General features: G+C 46.6%; 1 protein-coding gene across 4 annotated transcripts in view; it reads left to right on the top strand.

Moving 5' to 3' along the window:
- Nucleotides 1–19,131, top strand: part of Mo25 (calcium binding protein Mo25) — a 166,656-nt gene that overhangs the window by 17,727 nt on the left and 129,798 nt on the right. Inside the window, exons 2-3 of one of the 4 annotated variants that reach the window (XM_050190214.3) lie at nt 6,284–6,422; nt 6,514–6,543. In XM_050190214.3, the coding sequence (XP_050046171.1) occupies nt 6,321–6,422; nt 6,514–6,543 (132 nt within the window). In that variant the 5' untranslated portion in view covers nt 6,284–6,320. Of the gene's footprint in view, nt 1–6,256; nt 6,423–6,513; nt 6,544–19,131 lie in introns of all 4 variants that reach the window. The other 3 variants (XM_055077606.2, XM_055077605.2, XM_055077607.2) reach the window with 3 other exon arrangements.

The following is a 19,131-nucleotide window of genomic DNA, read 5'->3' as shown; positions in this document are numbered from 1 at the left end:
CGACCGCAAGTACGGCTAGGTCGCTCAGACAGTTATTCGTCATCTTGCTGTGAAAAGTCTTCAATCTTCAAAGGCACGAAAACGTGCGCTCGCAAAGTGATGACGATGTTGGTATCGTCATGGCGATACCGGTCACCAATTGACCGACAGTCACCAATTGACGAGACGGTCACCAATTGCAGCAGTGTCCCCATCTTGCACTTTCTTTCGGCTTCAGTGCATTGAAGAAGTTTCATTACCACTTTCCACTCAACTTCAATGCTTTCGATGTCACCTGCATAGTGCTCGGCAAAAGGCTTGAGTAGAGAGATGTCCATAAAATTCTCCCTCCTGGGGTGGAGGGCACTGACTCCGCAGAGTACATCATTATTCTCCGCAAACCGCCTTGTCAGCTCCGCAATCTGGTGATCCAAAACGGGTAGAAAAACTTTGACTCTGACTGTTTCCTTTTAATCTAGCGACTATTCTTCAACTGGCCGTCCTTCACTCAATACATACTGTTCTAAATGAAGCGGAAGGCACATCATTCTATGCTTTTTCCTTTGGGACACCCCGTTCTCAGGAATGCTGCAGGTTTGCACCCAAACAGTGTCAAATGCTTTCTGCAAATTCCTCATTTCAGAGAACTCTTCAATGACTGTGCATGCCTGACTAATATTGCAGTCTCTACTTTGCAATAGGTCCAAAAGAACCTTAAGGTGGCTGAGTACCTTGGTAAAAAGGCTTAAATGGAAGAGAAACGAGAAGTTCATTTGCTCAAGCAGACCCATAGCTTCATTACCCGCCTGCTGTTTGTAGCGATAACTTCAGGGACACATACAAGGATAGCAGGAAAGCTTTTAATTGCCGCTATGCAAACCGTTACTCACCTAGCTTCAGTTTTCAAACTCGGCGCAGTTGCGCGGAACTGCCACCTGCCCGCGCCTTCGTGGCGCTGCAGTCGCACCCGGTTTCACTTCCTCACTAGCGGGCTACGCGGGCGGGCCGGACTAAGCACGCGGTGCAGCGTTGGTGTATTCTGTGGTTCGTTGTTGACGGTGAATTTCAGCAAGCATGTCATCCGCGAAAATGTAGCTTTCGTCGAGTTTGTTAGAAATATCAGGAGATGATGCCGACGTGCTGCGTACCTGGCTGCATAGGCGGCTATCGGAACAATGTCGACAGTTCGGCGCGCCACTTTTTCTGTGCTCCCAGCAATGCGACGCTTCGCTCGGCGTGGAACAGAGCTATTCCTCGTGCCGACCGGGAACTCTGCGAAATCCACGGCACACCCTCGTGCCACTGCTCCTGCATTCGTCGTCGTCTTCCACAGCTGGCTGCGTTGCCGTTCATCATTCCAGCATAGAATTTCACTTCTCTTCTGTCGTTATAATGGGGAGGCCACATTTACGGGGGTATGAGCCATTGCTTAAGGGAGAATGAGCCACTCGTTGTCTTACGTAACGGACAGATTTAATTTTGAATGAATTTAATTTCGAAGAATCACATGCGGCAATTGTTGGGCTTAGGCTGCTAACCACGGCACCGAGCAAACTCGAGAGATCGAACGAAAGCGACAACGGGCGGACTGCGAGCATACCGTCAGTGACGTCGTTCTCTCCGTCGCAGCCGATTGTGTGTGTAACCTCATAATTGATAAATACTTTAATGAACCCTCAGGATTAACCCAGTGATAAACTTGGGGGCCGCACGTTTCAGCTTCGCTGGTTAACCATCTTCACGGAGTGGAAGAGCCGACGATTTTCTTTTTTCTTTTTTTTTTTTTTGTGTGTGTGTGTGTGTGTGTGTGTGTGTGTGTGGCTTGTGTGCTTAAACTGATCTCATCTTTCTTTTTGTAGCGCTTATTTGGCGTGGGGAGAAGCTTCGGTGGGGATGAAGATCATCCTACAATCACGCACTTTGGCCAGATCTTCAGGCTCCTGAGTCTAAACTGCCCGATACGTTAAGTCGATAGGAATAAACACACAACATACAGCAACACAGCTTCTGCGCTTCACTGTATGCGGTTCTTCCTTTCATGCAGGTTACCCTTCTTTCAGTATGAACCAACTGGCCCAATAAATCTTACTCCTGTAGGTGGATACCGCTTTCTCATGGTATCACTAATTCGGACAAGTGAGAACGCCAGCGAGCGTGAAATACGCGCAAACTGCCCGTCCGCACGAGCTCAAGGCCGTGGCAAGGCGTCTGCAGTGGAGCTCGATGGAACGGCGCTGCTATCTGGCGGCTGTCACAGAAGTGGCAGCAGCGGCTGTAAGCGCGTGGGCGGAGAGTTTTACAACTGAAGCTAGTCTAGTAACGTTGGTGCAAACCGCTATCTGGCAGGCCCATCATGTATTGCTGAGACACTGCAGCTCTTACACTGGCAAAGACAACATTTTCTGGGTATCTACGTACAGAGAGTGGATTGCAGATCCACTCAGGAAAACATAGAGGCATATTCTAAAAGAGAGAGAAAAAATCTTTTACCGGTTATATCACTTTGCAGACATCCACGATGACTAGATTGAGGGGGTGGTTCACGCAGTTGACGTGCACTGCCTGTGGCACTTCCTGCCTGAGCAGTGCCTGGACGCCCCTTGAGGTGCCGCTCATGACACTCGCACCATCATATGTTTGAGCAATGCACAGCTGAGCATCAATGCCGCAGCTATTCAACATTCCCTTATGTAGCCCAATCAAGTGGTCACCGCATCACTTGCAATCAAGTGCTCACCGTTATGGAATCCAAGAAACCGCTCAAAGGCAGTTCCACTAATGTAGTACCTTACTACAACTGATAATTGTTCCTTCTTGTTTAGGTCCTTGGTTTCATCGATCAAATGATTAACGTACTTCGCATTCCCTGTCCCACCATTCAGTTCTTTTTCGACAATATCGTCATATTTGCCAAACAAGTTCAAGAGCTCAAAGAAGTTTCCCTTGGAAAGCTCGTCGCACTCACTGTCCATTTGCACTGACGAGCACAGACAAGCATCATCAGAAATCGTGCTGTACACAGACTCTTCAAGCAGAATCAAAATGGTGCACTTAAAAGGGTTTTCTTGTTCATGGAGCGACTTCGAATCTCTCATTGTTGAAGCAGAAAGCTCCGTGGGGATGTATTACTGCTTGGCCCGCTTGCTTGCAGTAAGAAAAGTCGGCAGTGGACCTTTTCTGCGACATCCTGAGGCAACCTAAAGGTCCTGTGGCGTCTACCACGTTGGAGCCTCTTGCGGTGGCAAGATGGGTTGGCATTTCCTCCCCCCGACATGAGCACAGCTTGCAAGCGAGCAAATGAACTGACTGAAGTGGTTGGTGCCACCGCTACAGTGAACTAGAAGGCTAGAAGGGGTAAAGCAACAAGCGGAACGGCTGCGCCGCATCGCAAATGGTGTCCCCAGGGACGATCGTAGCTGCAGTGCTGTCGTCACTCACTACTGAAACTCTTTTACATCTCAATACAGTGAAGAGCATTTCTTAGATGTTTACCAGAGGCAGCCCACCCTATTCATCACCCTCCTGTCAAGAAGTCAACGCAGCTTTGATGCCGACTGTTGACGGGTCAAGAAAAGACCCTCCGGTACCTGAAAATGACAAGCTGAACTAATGGAGGAAAGGGGCCCAAGTTGACGACTACTGAAGAACAGCGCCGACCTTGGATTCCTACGTTGCTATACGGTCACATGTTTCATACCATCAGAGGCAGAGTTCGGCAGAACTGCGTAATATCCTAGGCGCGGGATATTGCAACTGATTCAACGTTTGGGATTGGCTGGGTTAGAGTCATCAGATTCACTAGTATAGTCGCCTAAGAAAGACGAGGGGATAAAAAGTGGAAACCTTTTGTTCAGAGAAACTGATGTGCCCTGATGAGGTGAGATGTTTAATATGCTCCCACATGGAGTGGATATTCGTACCTGGAGCCAGCGTACATAATGTAAATCCTTTTAAAGTGAAGCTTTTCTTGCCTATTGCTTAGACTCCCAGTGCTGCTGCTGCTGCTGTCTGGCACACCGTGTTGGGAGGTGGTTCAGAGCGTGTGTATACATTGAGCAGTGGTTCAGAGCAGTGTATACGTGTGTTGAGTTTCGATTTGGCTCATAATGTCACATAATGCAAATGGCTTCATGTATAACTCAAACGCATCTTTCATGAGCTTTCTCCTCCTTGCCATGCACCTTCGGACCTTGGTTTACTTCGTGTGCCACATATAAGTAGGTTCTGCATTTTCGGAGTTCTGCAAAAAATCTAAGTTTGTCAGAGCTTTCATTTATGGCACAATGAAATTTTGAGACAGTCTTTTTGTGTTATTTACTGTTCAGCTTCTGTTATTCCCCCCAAACAGCCTTGATTGATAAAAAAAGAAGGTAATCAAAATTTACAATAGCGGAAAGGTTAATCATCGTTAGAACTTATTGCGGTATATACATACAAATTACTAGCAATGAAGTTTGTCATAGCAGCGGATTCCATCTGGTTTACAAGATGAAACATTGAAAACGCCTTTTCAACGTGAATACAGGAAAAGCCTGTAGTTCCCCCAATGCAGTCTGTGAAACGATGTGCCAGTGCACCCTCCAGCAAACTAGGGGCTGAATGCTTTCTTCAGCTGCATATGCCTGATGTTTGCATTTAGGCGACTCTAAACACCCAAAGTACATTAACAAAATCACAGGAGGCAAGAAAAGCGACGTATGTAGGCCCTGTTCACGAACAGGGACACTCGCACACATAATGTGGCAATACACCTCGCTCCCGTCTTCTCATCCTTCGGTCACCAGCGAGACTGACTGGACCACCTGGGTCAGGGCCAGGGACGTCGAGCCACAGCTTGTACTTGTAGACTGGGCAGAGAAGGCCAAGCAGGCCCAGGGCACTACTTGAGCCCGATCCTTCAGCCACCTCCCCCTTCTCCCTCCCCCTTTCAATAAAGTTTCACCACCACCACCTGAGAGCTCCCTTCATGCCACAGTCATGAAAGGACAGAAAACTGCTGCTCATATGTGTAAAATGCTGCTCTCAGTTCCACGTTTGCATTTGGGTTCAGTATCTGAGAACATGCATCAGGCAGCATTGACTATCATGAAATTTCAAGCAGAATATTGAAGTGGGGAAAAGTTTGTCAATGATTGCCTTGCATCACCCTTGTTAAAAACAGCAGAGTTGCTTTCGGTCTTCACTTTATAAGTTCCAAATTGTTCGAACATTTTTACTTTCCTCAATGCCTGAAAATTGGTTGGCTATTTTATATATACACACTAAGTAATGTTTGCACCCCTTGAAGTTTTTCTTGTTTTCAAACAGTAATTGTTGTCTACCTTGCATGTCCCTCCCTTCTTTAACACCGTGTGCCTGGTACTTTTAAGGTCATGAATGACATGAATCCCCATATTCAGAGATGCGCCTTAACTTGAAGCTGCTTGACTTGGTCAAGATATTGTGTGGCGTGAATGTACGTAGTCAAGATGCTCATTCCCTTTCTTTGGGCATGTTCACGTCATGCGTTATCTTCACCAAGTCAAGCATGGGCTTCAAGTTAGGGTGCATTTCTGAATATGGTGTGATAAATTACATAGTGATCTTGACAGAAAAGTAGCAAGTGCGGAATTTTGAAATGAAATGCATGCAATATTGACGATTATTGCTTGGAAACAAGATAAGCCCCAAAGATTTGACTGTAGCAGTCTTGTGGCACTGTTCATGCTAGTTGTTCTTTTATTCTGTATTGCGGATTCCTTTAGCCTTGCTTCTTTCCTGCATCTAAATGAGGCATACATTTGGCCCATTGCTGACGCAGTAATTATGCATTCAAGTCAGTTTTCCTTGCTCCTTCTGCTAGGTGCAGTGCTGAATATTGTAGCATTCTGCCTTTTATACGAAAGGCACAGTTTTTAATGACAGTTTTGCTATGAGAGCAAGATATTTGTGTGCTAACCAACTTTTTTTTTTGTATTATCAGTTCTGTGTTGAAATTATGGTTTTTCTAGCAGTGTAAGGGAGCCATGCTGTTGCATTAAAATCAGTGTGCTAGAGAGAATAGTTTGTGTTTGTTGTGTCTTGTTTGTTTTAGCATGTGACTGTTTTCTGCTCATGAAGTATCTATTCATGCAAGTCAGCATTTAGTTTTGTTATGCAGTTTATGATTGCCCTTTCTGTGGCAATATTTGTAATTACCACAGTAAGTTCAGGCTTTTTCTTGGGCTATATTGTAAAGAAAATGGAGGCAGCTGCCTAATCTAGGTCATTGCCCCCACTCATTCATCATGTGGCACAGAATCAAGCAATACAGGCCCTGGTGCAGGTGGGCAGAGCAGGCACGTGTGGTGCCCGCTGCTGCCATGCCGCTGTTTGGCAAGTCCCAGAAGAGCCCCTACGAGCTGGTCAAGGTCCTGCGGGAGGCCGTGCTGGCATTGGAGCGGGGGGACAAGAAGGCCGAGAAGGTATGTGGCTACTGTTGTGTGCTGCTGCCGCCCCTCACCCCCCCACCTGCCCCTCTAATGATAACATGCTTTTCCTCTGCTTCTATGCAAGCTGCCCACAACTTTGGGAAAGGCGCTGCGTGTGAGTATGCCTGCAGTGGTCACCATAAGATCCATGGCTGCCGTCTTTGTCTAAATCTACTTTTAGACTAGTCTGAGGACTATACAGGTTTAAAATAAGGGCCCTGCAATGCTTTTTGAACATGGTAAGTAAATAATATCAGACACAAGGTCTGATATTATTTATCACTCCAAGCAAATATTACTTGCTCATAGCAGGGAGTGTATAGCATTGCTTTGAATTTTCTGCAGCTTTGTAATGCCCCCACCTTCTAAAATGCACATGACACAGTGGTGCCCTCTTATGCTGAGTGGCTGGATTTTTAAAAACCTCATGATCAGCCATGTCTTTATGAAAGGCCAGATAAGTGTGAATTCTAACACTGTTCATATTACCATGCATACTTAAGCGTTTCGAAATTCTACGGCATCTAAATCTTGAGATTAGAATTCTGTATCATCCTTCTGATATTCAGTGGCCATCATTTGCTTGAGTTATGCTGGCTCCTCCACACTGCAAGATCATGTCGTCGCTCAAGTTTAGCTGACCTCTATCGTGACTTTGTGCTTAACAAAATCAGAACTCATTGCAAGGTTCGTAACAGTGCAACACAAGACACGGACAAAAGGAAGGTAAAAACTGACATGGCACTGTGTCGTCATTTTTACCTTCCCTTTGTCCCTGTTTTGTGTTTCGTTGTTACGGACCTTACAATGAATCCTAACCAATTGGCCCAACTTTGCATCTTGATGCAAGCACAACTGTCATTATTCTTGAACTTCTGTCATTACAAGACTCGTAACACCAGCGCTGCATCTCTAATGTTCACAATTCCTTTTAAAGTTGCGTGGAAGAGCTTCACAAACCACGTTGCTCAAAATGAAAAGGAAACTGTGGCACCAATTGGCAGTTGGCTGGAAGAGGGGTACAGTGATATAAATGCACTGCATTAGTTAGCCCAAGATGCGCAGCTTCGATAGGCCTGTGTAGAGTGTGTCGAACTGCTAACATCCCAGCAGAGAAAGGGCTTTGTGGTAATGGTGGTGGCGACTCTGGAGTGTTGCTCTGCATATGGTGCATTGACGTACAAGTTGAAGCCCTTGCCATCCATAAAGCTCTGTAGCAGGCATCTCAAAGCAGAGCTCATCATCACAAAAATAAGACCAAGCCCATGCAGCCACTGGCGTGACACAGTGCATAAGTCAACCACAGAAAAAGGCCTGCGCAGTTTCTTTGAGAACATGCACACACCTAGAGCAATGACATAAACTCAACTGTAACTGGAGGGACGGTGTATTAATTTTGCGAGTCACACACACCAAAACCAGAAGCAGTGATGCTCACATGAACGTCGAAAGTGAAAATTAAACTGCTCACTATGGTGACCTGCAGTGGGTGGAGCATTAACAATGCCATAGCCTCCGCCGTTGAAGGAGCACCGTAAAGGGAATGAAGGGCAATCATTGATTCCTGACAACTCTAATTCTGTATAACACGTTAAAATACTGTTTTGCTGTAAAATATTAAAAAGAGGCTGTGGAACACTTTTATAAATAATCATAGAAGAGTCTCACTACCAAAGGACGTCGCCTCGCGAATCTCCTGCTGTAAAAAATTTGAGTCCTTACAGAATCGTTGCAGTTCTTTCATAGCATGCATGTTAACCTTGACAGTAACCTTCAGACTGATGCCATATTCCTGGATTTCGCAAAAACATTTTACACAATCCCTTATAAACATTTGCTATTAAAATCATTTCAGTGAAATTTACACCCCAACATAGTAAAGTGGATTGAAGCATTCTTGACTACGCGCTGTGTTTGTTTTCGTTAATAACTATTACTCCAGCAGACTCCTCGTAACGTCAGGCATCCTTCAGGAATCCGACACAGGGCTGTTTCTTTTTAAATTTATATTAACAATCTACCAATGCATGTGTCATTAACATTCGTGTGTTTGCAAATGATTGTGTAATCTACCGCCAAGTTACCAACACATTTGACCACACATCCATCCAGAATGACCCTAATAATGTACAAGAACAGTTTAATCGCTGGCTAATGAACCTAAATACTAACAAATTTAAGCATGTGTCTTTCACTCACTACTGTACCCCCTTAGATTTACTTATTCTGTCACTAATGTTCCAGTAGAATCAGTCCAGTCACTCAAATACCACGGTGTCACTCTCTCTTGTGATCTGTCCTGGTGCTTGCACACTATCATCATCATCTCGGCTGCAAATGAATCACTGGGATTTCCTAGAAGACATCTACGTCATACTCCACAAGCACGGCCGCTCAATCCAAATCGATCTTTGCATTGAGCGGCCGTGCCACAAGTAAAAGTGTTGGCCAATCAATCATTTTTAGGATGCAAATTTGAGTACGCATCTCCCATGAGGAACATGCATCAAACTTGTATCATAAATGCACTCAAGTCGGCACAAAATCGTGCTACTAGGTTTGTACACTCTTCATATCCGTACGATATCAGCATTTCATCATTGAAAGCAGAATCTGCAGGGTGTCTACCAACCGGGAAAACCAGGAATTCTTTGGGATGTTGAATAGTCAGGAAATACTCAGGGAAAACTCAGGGAATTCTTGCTTCAATTAGGGAAAATTGGCTGTCATTTTATTGAAAGGGAACGGAAGTCGCCCTACTGCTCGCTCGAGTGAAAGAGAGGAATCGTAACTAATTCGGTTTGATGCCGTGTCGTCGGCTGGAGCAGTCGCCAGTATACAGTCAACGACCGATTTGCCGGACGCCAGATTTTTGGAAAATGCACGATAATGCGGACGGCTTCGCGCCACCACTGCGTGCCCCATAGAGTAGTGTATAAGAATGTCTGTAATTTCAGACGCAACAAGCCTTCGCCGTCCGATTTTCTGGACTTCTTGCCGCGACCGCAGGTTCGAAACGGCATTAATCAAAGCCTACACCGCCTTTTTGATTATCTTGCCGCCTCGAACCGGCGCTCTTGCACGCAGATCCGCTGGCAGCCGTAGCCACCACCGCGGCAACCAGAGGTCTAGCTGCTTCGCTGTTCGCTCTTAAAGGAGTCATCATCATCATCAGCCTGGTTATGCCCACTGCAGGGCAAAGGCCTCTCCCATACTTCTCCAACTACCCCGGTCATGTACTAATTGTGGCCATGTTGCCCCTGCAAATTTCTTAATCTCATCCGCCCACCTAACTTTCTGTTGCCCTCTGCTACGCTGTCCTTCCCTTAGAATCTATTCCGTAACTCTTAATGACCATCGGTTACCTTCCCTCCTCATTACGTGTCCTGCCCATGCCCATTTCCTTTTCTTGATTTCAACTAAGATATCATTAACTCGCGTTTGTTCCCTCACCCAATCTGCTCTTTTCTTGTCCCTTAACGTTACACCTATCATTCTTCTTTCCATAGCTCGTTGCGTCGTCCTCAATTTAAGTAGAACCCTTTTCGTAAGCCTCCAGGTTTCTGCCCCGTACGTGAGTACTGGTAAGACACAGCTGTTATAAACTTTTCTTTTGAGGGATAATGGCAACCTGCTGTTCATGATCTGAGAATGCCTGCCAAACGCACCCCAGCCCATTCTTATTCTTCTGATTATTTCAGTCTCATGATCCGGATCTGCAGTCACTACCTGTCCTAAGTAGATGTATTCAATTACCACTTCCAGCGCCTCACTACTTATTGTAAACGGCTGTTCCCTTCCGAGACTGTTAAACAGTACTTTGTTTTCTGTAGATATATTTTTAGACCCACCCTTCTGCTTTGCCTCTCCAGGTCAGTGAGCATGCATTGCAGTTGGTCCCCTGAGTTACTAAGCAAGGCAATATCATCAGCGAATCACAAGTTACTAAGGTACTCTCCGTTAACTCTTATCCCCAATTCTTTCCAATCCAGGTCTCTGAATACCTCCTGTAAACACGCTGTGAATAGCATCGGAGAGATCGTATCTCCCTGCCTGACGCCTTTCTTTATTGGGATTTTGTTGCTTTCTTTATGGAGGACTACGATGGCTGTGGAGCCGCTATAGATATCTTTCAGTATTTTTACATACGGCTCGTCTACACCCTGATTCCACAATGCCTCCATGACTGCTGAGGTTTCGAATGAATCAAACGCTTTCTCATAATCAATGAAAGCTATATATAAAGGTTGGTTATATTCCGCACATTTTTCTATCACCTGATTGATAGTGTGAATATGGTCTATTGTTGATTAGCCTTTACGGAATCCTGCCTGTTCCTTTGGTTGACGGAAGTCTAAGGTGTTCCTGATTCTATTTGCAATTACCTTAGTAAATACTTTGTAGGCAACGGACAGTAAACTGATCGGTCTATAATTTTTCAAGTCTTTGGCGTCCCCTTTCTTATGGATTAGGATTATGTTAGCGTTTTTCCAAGATTCCGGTACGCTCGAAGTCATGAGGCATTGCGCATACAGGGTGGCCAGTTTCTCTAGAACAATCTGCCCACCATCCTTCAACAAATCTGCTGTTACCTGATCCTCCCCAGCTGCCTTCCCCCTTTGCATAGCTCCCAAGGCTTTCTTTACTTCTTCCGGTGTTACCTGTGGGATTTCGAATTCCTCTAGACCCTTCTCTTTCTTTATCGTCGTGGGTGCCACTGGTACTGTATAAATCTCTATAGAACTCCTCAGCCACTTGAACTATTTCATCCATATTAGTAATGATATTGCCGTCTTTGTCTCTTAACGCATACATCTGATTCTTGCCAATTCCTAGTTTCTTCTTCACTGCTTTAAGGCTTCCTCCGTTCCAGAGAGCATGTTCAATTCTATCCATATTATACTTCCTTATGTCAGCTGTCTTGCACTTGTTGATTAACTTCGGAAGTTCTGCCAGTTCTATTCCAGCTGTAAGGTTAGAGACTTTCATACATTGGCGTTTCTTGATCAGATCTTTCGTCTCCTGCGATAGCTTACTGGTATCCTGTCTAACGGAGTTACCACCGACTTCTATTGCACACTCCCTAATGATGCCCATAAGATTGTCGTTCATTGCTTCAACACTAACGTCCTCTTCCTTAGTTAAGGCCGAATACCTGTTCTGTAGCTTGATCTGGAATTCCTCTATTTTCCCTCTTACCGCTAACTCATTGATCGACTTCTTATGTATCAGTTTCTTCCGTTCCCTCCTCAGGTCTAGGCTAATTTGAGTTCTTGCCATCCTATGGTCACTGCAGCGCACCTTGCTGAGCACGTCCACATCTTGTATGATGCCAGGGTTAGCGCAGAGTATGAAATCTATTTCATTTCTAGTCTCGCCGTTCGGGCTCCTCCACGTCCACGTTCGGCTATCCCGCTTGCGGAAGAAGGTATTCATTATCCGCATGTTATTCTGTTCCGCAAACTCTACTAATAACTCTCCCCTGCTATTCCTAGTGCCTATGCCATATTCCCCCACTGCCTTGTCTCCAGCCTGCTTCTTGCCTACCTTGGCATTGAAGTCGCCCATCAGTATACTGTATTTTGTTTTGATTCCACGTCTTCATAGAATCTTTCGACTTCCTGGTCATCATGACTGGATGTAGGGGCGTAGACCTGTACAACCTTCATTTTGTACCTCTTATTAAGTTTCACAACAAGACCTGCCACTCTCTCGTTAATGCTATAGAATTCCTGTATGTTACCAGCTATGTTCTTATTAATCAGGAATCCGACTCCTAGTTCTCGTCTCTCCGCTAAGGCCCGGTAGCACAGGACGTGCCCGCTATTTAGCACTGTATATGCTTCTTGTGGCCTCCTAACTTCACTGAGCCCTATTCTATCCCATTTACTGCCCTCTAATTCTTCCAATAGGACTGCTAGACTCGCCTCACTAGATAATGTTCTAGCGTTAAACGTTGCCAGGTTCGTATTCCAATGGCGGCCTGTCCGGAACCAGGGATTCTTAGCAGCCTCTGCAGCGTCGCAGGTCTGACTGCTGCCGTGGTCAGTTGCTTCGCAGCTGCTGGGGACTGAGGGCCGGGGTTTCATTGTTGTGTTCATATAGGAGGTTGTGGCCAAGTACTGCACCAGGGTGGCCAATCCTGCTCTAGTGTGGGAGTGCGTTACCGGTTCTGGTCACCGGGATCAGGCCACACTCCAGGCCTGTTTATGCAATTTTATCAACATGCGGATTTTATTTTATTTTTTTATTCCGGTGGAAAATTGCGCGGCACCGAGATTCGAACCACGGACCTCTTGCACGCGAGGCGGGTGTTCTACCTCTACGCCACCGCTGCACCCTGCATTGAGTACTGACATAAAAAAAATCCACGTGTTTTTTTCTGCTTTAATAAGTAGTTAATGACCCAGTCTTTTTTGTAGCGACCAGTCGAAGTTTCGGTTCCAGAGAGCAACGAGACGGGACAAATGGGAATGTAAACAAAGTGGTCACGTGTTCGCAAAAAGCCATGACGTATACTCTGACGCGCAGCCACCGTGCGCGACCAACTTGCTGAATATTGTCGTGCGACTGCCGCATTGTCGGACGACCGCAGCCAATGACAGCGCCGGTAGCGTGAACGTCATGGCCACGTGGTAGACCCGGCGGGGCGGGGCCAGCGAGCGGGCGCCTCGCCGCTCCGATCATGTCTGTTTTTTTTTTCTCTCCCTGGTCGAAACGCGGGCCTCTTTCGCCGCTGACAGCGGCTCATAAATGGGCTACAATTTGTTTCTGACACGAAATAACTTCTAGAATAAAGTGACCTTGAGAGAGTGCGAGTTATAAAACGTTGTGCAAAATAGTAAATCGTTGGCGTGATTTCTACTCGGACGCGGTAAGCGCAGACGCGCCAGCAATTGTCTGTATACGAAGCGGCTCGCCTGACTGGCCTGTTTACTCATCGCTGCTAATGGCACCGGCAAAACTAACCGTTACTTTCACTTAAGAGAAACAAATGTTCAGGCATTGATTGTGACGACGAATTTAGGTGCTTTATTACGAGCTGCGGACGCACCGCAAGGACCCTCAGCCCCGGATAGACGGCCGGCGAGCTAGGCCTACATCGTCTCCCAGTGATCGCAAGCTCGCCTGGCATGCTCGTTCGCTTCTGTCGGCGCAAATGAAATTAAATGTGCTGCAATTTAAGCGTGACATAACTGTGTACACGTTGTGCAGACTAACATAGGCGCTTCGTTATACGAGCTGAAAACGATCGTGTCACAAGCGCGACCGGTGTCGGATTCGATGGCCCAGCGAGCTATGCCTGCCGGCTCTTGGCCATCGGCGGCTGTCAACGGATCCGATACTGCTAACGCGACCTTGCGGAAACACGTCTACAGTGCTTGCATAGACGTGTTTATATTGTCATTGTTTGTTTCAAACAAGATAGCTGTGCAAATACGGTTGCTTTCACTTTCTGTTCGAAGTTACGCAGCATTCCGAACTTCCACGCAGGGGCGCCGGTTCTGGGCCGCCGCTCGCTCATTTGTACCACGTGTCCTGAATCGCCGCATGCGGCAAGTTGCACACGACGAGCTGTACTACAGATCGCGCGGAAAATCGCGCCATGTGTCTCGCGCTTTAGATGTGGCCAATCACTTAGCGACTCAGATATTGCGGCCGGCGATGGCGAGGACGAACCTCAACAAAACCCTCGCATCGGCCACAATCAATGGTAAGACACAACAAATCGGCGTTGAACGTTGTGGCAGCGCAGTCAATCTGATAGTGTAGGAAATATCCCGATGGACACGACAAAAACTGCAGTTGCAGCGACACGTAGAGTGTCCCACTACAAGTACAACAGCTAGAACAAGCAACAACAGAGGAGAAGAGCACATGTAAACCGCATGGCAGCCAACTAAAATTCGTGACGTAGCCACATGGCGTAGCGTTTTCTTGGCTATTTACAATCCCGGTTGATGTCAATGTCGCGAGGTGCTCTGTTTTGCGGTTGGCTGCGCGCACGTGCTTTCAAATTGATTTTAAATATGTTCTAAGCGATATTCGCCGCTGATATTTTATAGACGATGTGTGTGTGACCAACTAAATCGATCTCACAAGTTATCTCGACTTCAAATTTTTGTGTCTGTGCTCCTTTAAGGTTCTTGCCGTTCGGTGCCATGACTCTCATTGAAAGAATTCGCCGCTCTCAGTAATGGCACCTACTCTGCCTCTGTAATCCTCGCGATTGGCTTCGAAGCTTAGAAAGCATGGCGCGTTGCATAATGCCAGTTTCTGAAAGTTGCCTTCGCCTCAGTGCATGAATGTTACGCAGTGAAGCGTACGTAAAGTATTGCGGTGAAGCTTCACAAGCATAAGAAGGGACAATTGTCATGGGACACAGTACGCATTCCATAATTATACACGTGTGCACCCGCCGTCTCCTGTCACAGTACGAGCACCGATATGCCTAATAAGTGTACTGGCATGCCTTCAGAGCTTTTTCTGATGTGCCTGTGACGATCTAAGCCCTGAAGGGCAGTAAAAGACATAGTCATTTTTTCGGACTGCCCGATTTGATATTGTGGACGTTTTCGTGGCCCCTAGGAAGTCAGAAAAATCGGACGTTGACTGTACAAGTGACCAAGAGGATGCTTCAAGTGGTCCATGGAGCGAACGCGCGCCGGACCGAGGACAAGCAATGAAATGACCGTTGCATTGAGGAATGATCGGGAAAGGAACCGTGCTGCCTCTTCTTTGAAGGCGCTTGTTAGCAAACAGGACGCTCGTCTGGTTGACCTCCCTGCCTTTCCTCACTTTGCTGTCTCTCTCTCTCTCTCTCTCTCTCTATCTATCTATCTATATCTATATCTATCTGTCTGTCTGTCTGTCTGTCTGTCTGTCTGTCTGTCCGTCCGTCCGTCCATCCGTACGCCAGCTATTCACTAGTGAGCTTTGACTTGGAGTCCAGGTGGTTTTATTCCACGAAAACGCATTCCTGAAGGTCCGCCGCATGTCCAACATGTATACCTGGCCTTTACAGCCAGTTTGCAGCAGTTTTGGTTTCGCTTCTCTTTGTTAAATCCGCCAGAGGGCCGCATCCGGTGTTACTATATCGCTACAACGCCAATCGCTCCGGTCTCTGCCATGGCGTCGTCCGACGTGACTGCGCCGCGCGAAAAGCGTTCTGCTCGAAAGTATTCTTCACCCGTACTTGATTTTAGTGACGAGGATTCGAGCTTCGAGTCTGAAGATGACAGTACTTCTGCTTCAAGCTCAGACGGTGACGATGTTTCAAGTCAGCCCGGGACATCCGCAGCTGCTCACCGGTGAGTTACCTTTACGGCCTTGAGCAGTCACCGGCGTCGCACGCGCTTATCTGCCGACCTTTGTGCACATGCTTAGAGCTATTCTTGTTATCTGCAGGGTCCGTACATCGCTAGGCCAGGATGTGCTGCCACCGGCTGCGAAGAAACTTCAGTTCACGCCAACAAGGCCGCCCGGAGCACATCTCGGCCCAGCACTTCGGAGCAGCGCAAGACGTTTTACAACGGCGCGCGATTTTTTCCTCCTGTTCACCGCAGAAGTGATAAATACTATCTGCGAGAACACGAACAAATATGCTTGGATGCATATTTTGGAGCTTCCAAGCTATGCTGAAAGGGATGGGTCGTGGAAGGAAGTGACTGCCGACGAACTAGTGAAGTTCATTGGACTGCTCATTTATATGGGCATTGTGAACGTGCCACGCATCCACCTTTACTGGAATACCAGTAGGCTTTTTTTCAGGGCTTCTTCCTCGGAACGTTATGCCAAGGAGACTGTTTTCCGCACTTCTGCGCTTCCTAAGTGTCACTGATCCAGAGGCGACTACTGTAGCTACGCACGGCAGGCTGCACCGCGTATTGTGGCTTCTGCAACACGTGAATACTACATCAGCAGAACTTTTTCAACCTGCGCGGAACCTCTCTGTGGATGAAAGAATGGTCAAATCGAAAAGAAGATTGGGTATTCGGCAATACATGCAGGACAAAATTGTAAAGTGGGGATATAAATTGTGGGTGCTTGCTGATTCGCAGACTGGCTATTCCGTTCAATTTTATGCGTACGCAGGCAAACGGGAAACAGCTAGTGCAAGTGGACTAGCATTTGATGTGGTGACGCAACTGTGCGATAAATACCTCAGTCAAAGATACGTTATCTACATGGACAACTTTTACACATCTGCGTCTCTCTTTTCTCACCTGCTAAATCGCAACACCCTCGCTTGTGGCACGACACGTAAAGATCGTCGGTGCTTCCCATCTGAACTGAAGGACGTGTCATGGGAGAAAAAGGCAAAGAGAGGTGATGTTCGGTGGCTCCGACGGAACAACATCCTCTATTTGCAGTGGAAGGACAGGAAGGTTGTCCACATGATGTCAACAGTGCACACTGCCAACAGGCATGTTACAGCCACAAGAAAAGAGAGAAGAGGTGGCGTGTGGACTATCATCCCAATCGAGAAGCCGGTACTGATTGACAACTATAATTCCGGGATGCTTGGTGTCGATAAGTCGGATCAGCTGATTGCATCTTATACTGTTTTGATGAAGTGCGTGAGGTGGTGGAAGACACTCTTCTTTCATTGTATTGACATCGCTGTTGTGAATAGCCTCATTCTTTTTCAATAGCACTGCCAGCAACACCTCTCAACACCGGAATTTCAGAGGAGCGCCCACTTCGACCAACTTTCTTTTCGGATGGAGCTCACCCAACAGCTGCTCGAGCTTGATGATGAAGAGGTTGCCAGAGTACATCCTGTCCCAAAAGAAGTGCCGCACCATCCGCAAAAGATGCCGAAAAGGCGAAACTGCAGGATGTGCTATCAGGAACGAAAAATCGAACAAAAGACGAACGTTTTCTGTGAAAACTGCGAAGTGCACCTGTGCCTCACGAAAACGCGGAACTGCTTCACCACATGGCACGAGCGCTGAAGCTGTTCCCGGTCTTCAGTTTTTTTTATGTAGCTGAAGAACGGCGCGGTACAGAGAATTAATTTCTTTAGACAGTATTCCTGAGTCATTGATCTTCAAAATGTATATTCTAAATTTTCTTTGTTAATAGTGTGTATGTAGATATTGTGCCTTTTCTTTCTTGTTTTCATTGACTCGCCACGAAAATGGCACTTTTCGAATTTTTTGTGTGTTCCCTAATAAATTGTTTGCTTTGTAACTTATGTTTTTAGAAAGAGCATTCCATTATGTGCAATTTGGCATGCTACAACGTGTTCTGGAGTATTATCTGTACTGGCAAAAAAATTTCTTCCGAGACCTTTGAAAAACGGCCATTTTCTCGCGGTAACGAAAGAGTTAGTAGGTCTGTTCTTCCCAACCCCAGCAATTCATGGAGATTGAAAACCGTTTCAGCTTCCCTTTAAGAAAGTCCGGCTCATTTTGAATCAAATCCAACAATTCTTGACAGCGCAAAATTCGAAGTTCTTTCTAATCTTCCATCAACACTTTCGGCACAAGCTTCGTGCAGACCTTGCGCATTTGCAGATCCTCGGTCACTAACAGTCACTCGGAGTAAACTGGCGATGGCTGCGTTGACAGGGCAGAACCCTCGCCACATTTCCTGACCGGTTTTACCGCACTGCCATAGATAGTTGCAGCATAATAAAATTGTGCGCATTACTTTCATAATGGATCCTGTATATATCGAATTATTGACAATATTGAATACAGTCGAATAGATTTATAACTATCTCAGATATTACGAATTATCGGTTATAATGGCCACATTTCACTGCACTTGCGATTTTCCGACCCTGCCTATAGAAACTGCGTCAAGATATAATGAACATCTTCAAAAGCGCAGTGCTCTTACAACTAACCCTTCAAACACCGGTCACGGTGAAAGGAGGACGCACCCTAAGTTACAATGCACGGAAGCACGATTGAACTGGGCGCACGGCAGCGTGCCCCCCGCTCCAGACTAATCACGATTAAGCTAAGACCAGTGAAATGAGTGCTACGTGCACATTTCAGAAATCGCGACGAATATCATTTCAACCACGCTAGGGTAACACTGCTTTCAAGGCACGTCTCCAGCGTGCTTTAGTGCAAGGCAGTACGGTGGCCTCTGGAATAGCCTGTGCAATCTGTGAGGTCCGCACGCCGATACTCTCGTTGTTGCGCAGTTTTCTGTCTGGTATTGTGCGGTGTCGACAATTTGGATCAACAGCCACTCGTGTGTTGCTATCTTAGCGTTGCTGTCGATATTCGTGCGAGCGTGAACACAACGCGACACGCCGCTGCCATGCAAAGTTGCAAATAGGCGGCAGTTACTATGCCATTATCGCGAGATCATGCTTCGCAAAAGCATTCTACCTTTTGAGCTTCATACTTTTTTGGCCAAAGTGACTTGGAGAACGTAACTTCACAGCTTTCGGCCCGCGTGTGTGGCTGATGCTGTTGCAGTCATATTGGCAAGACCTCTGCGAAATACCAGCATGCAGCAGTAGCTTAGGCTTCCAGCCAACTGAAATGCTTCAGTATCGTATGCAGAATCCACTTGTCTTAGAGAGCAAGCGACCGTCTCGCGGTGGTTTCGAAAGCCGCTGAGAAGGTCATGAGGGGTGGCGTGTTGTTAAAGCATGCGTGCCACTTACAGCATAAACAGCATGGCGTGGGTCATGCGCCAGTGTTGGAGACCTTCGCAGAATAGCGGAATGCCGGCT

The sequence above is a fragment of the Dermacentor andersoni genome, chromosome 2 (genome assembly GCF_023375885.2).
Source record: "Dermacentor andersoni chromosome 2, qqDerAnde1_hic_scaffold, whole genome shotgun sequence".
Classification (NCBI taxonomy): Eukaryota; Metazoa; Arthropoda; class Arachnida; order Ixodida; family Ixodidae; genus Dermacentor; species Dermacentor andersoni.
The sequence above is the reverse complement of the archived record's forward strand: the minus strand, read 5'-3'. Positions and strand labels throughout refer to the sequence as shown.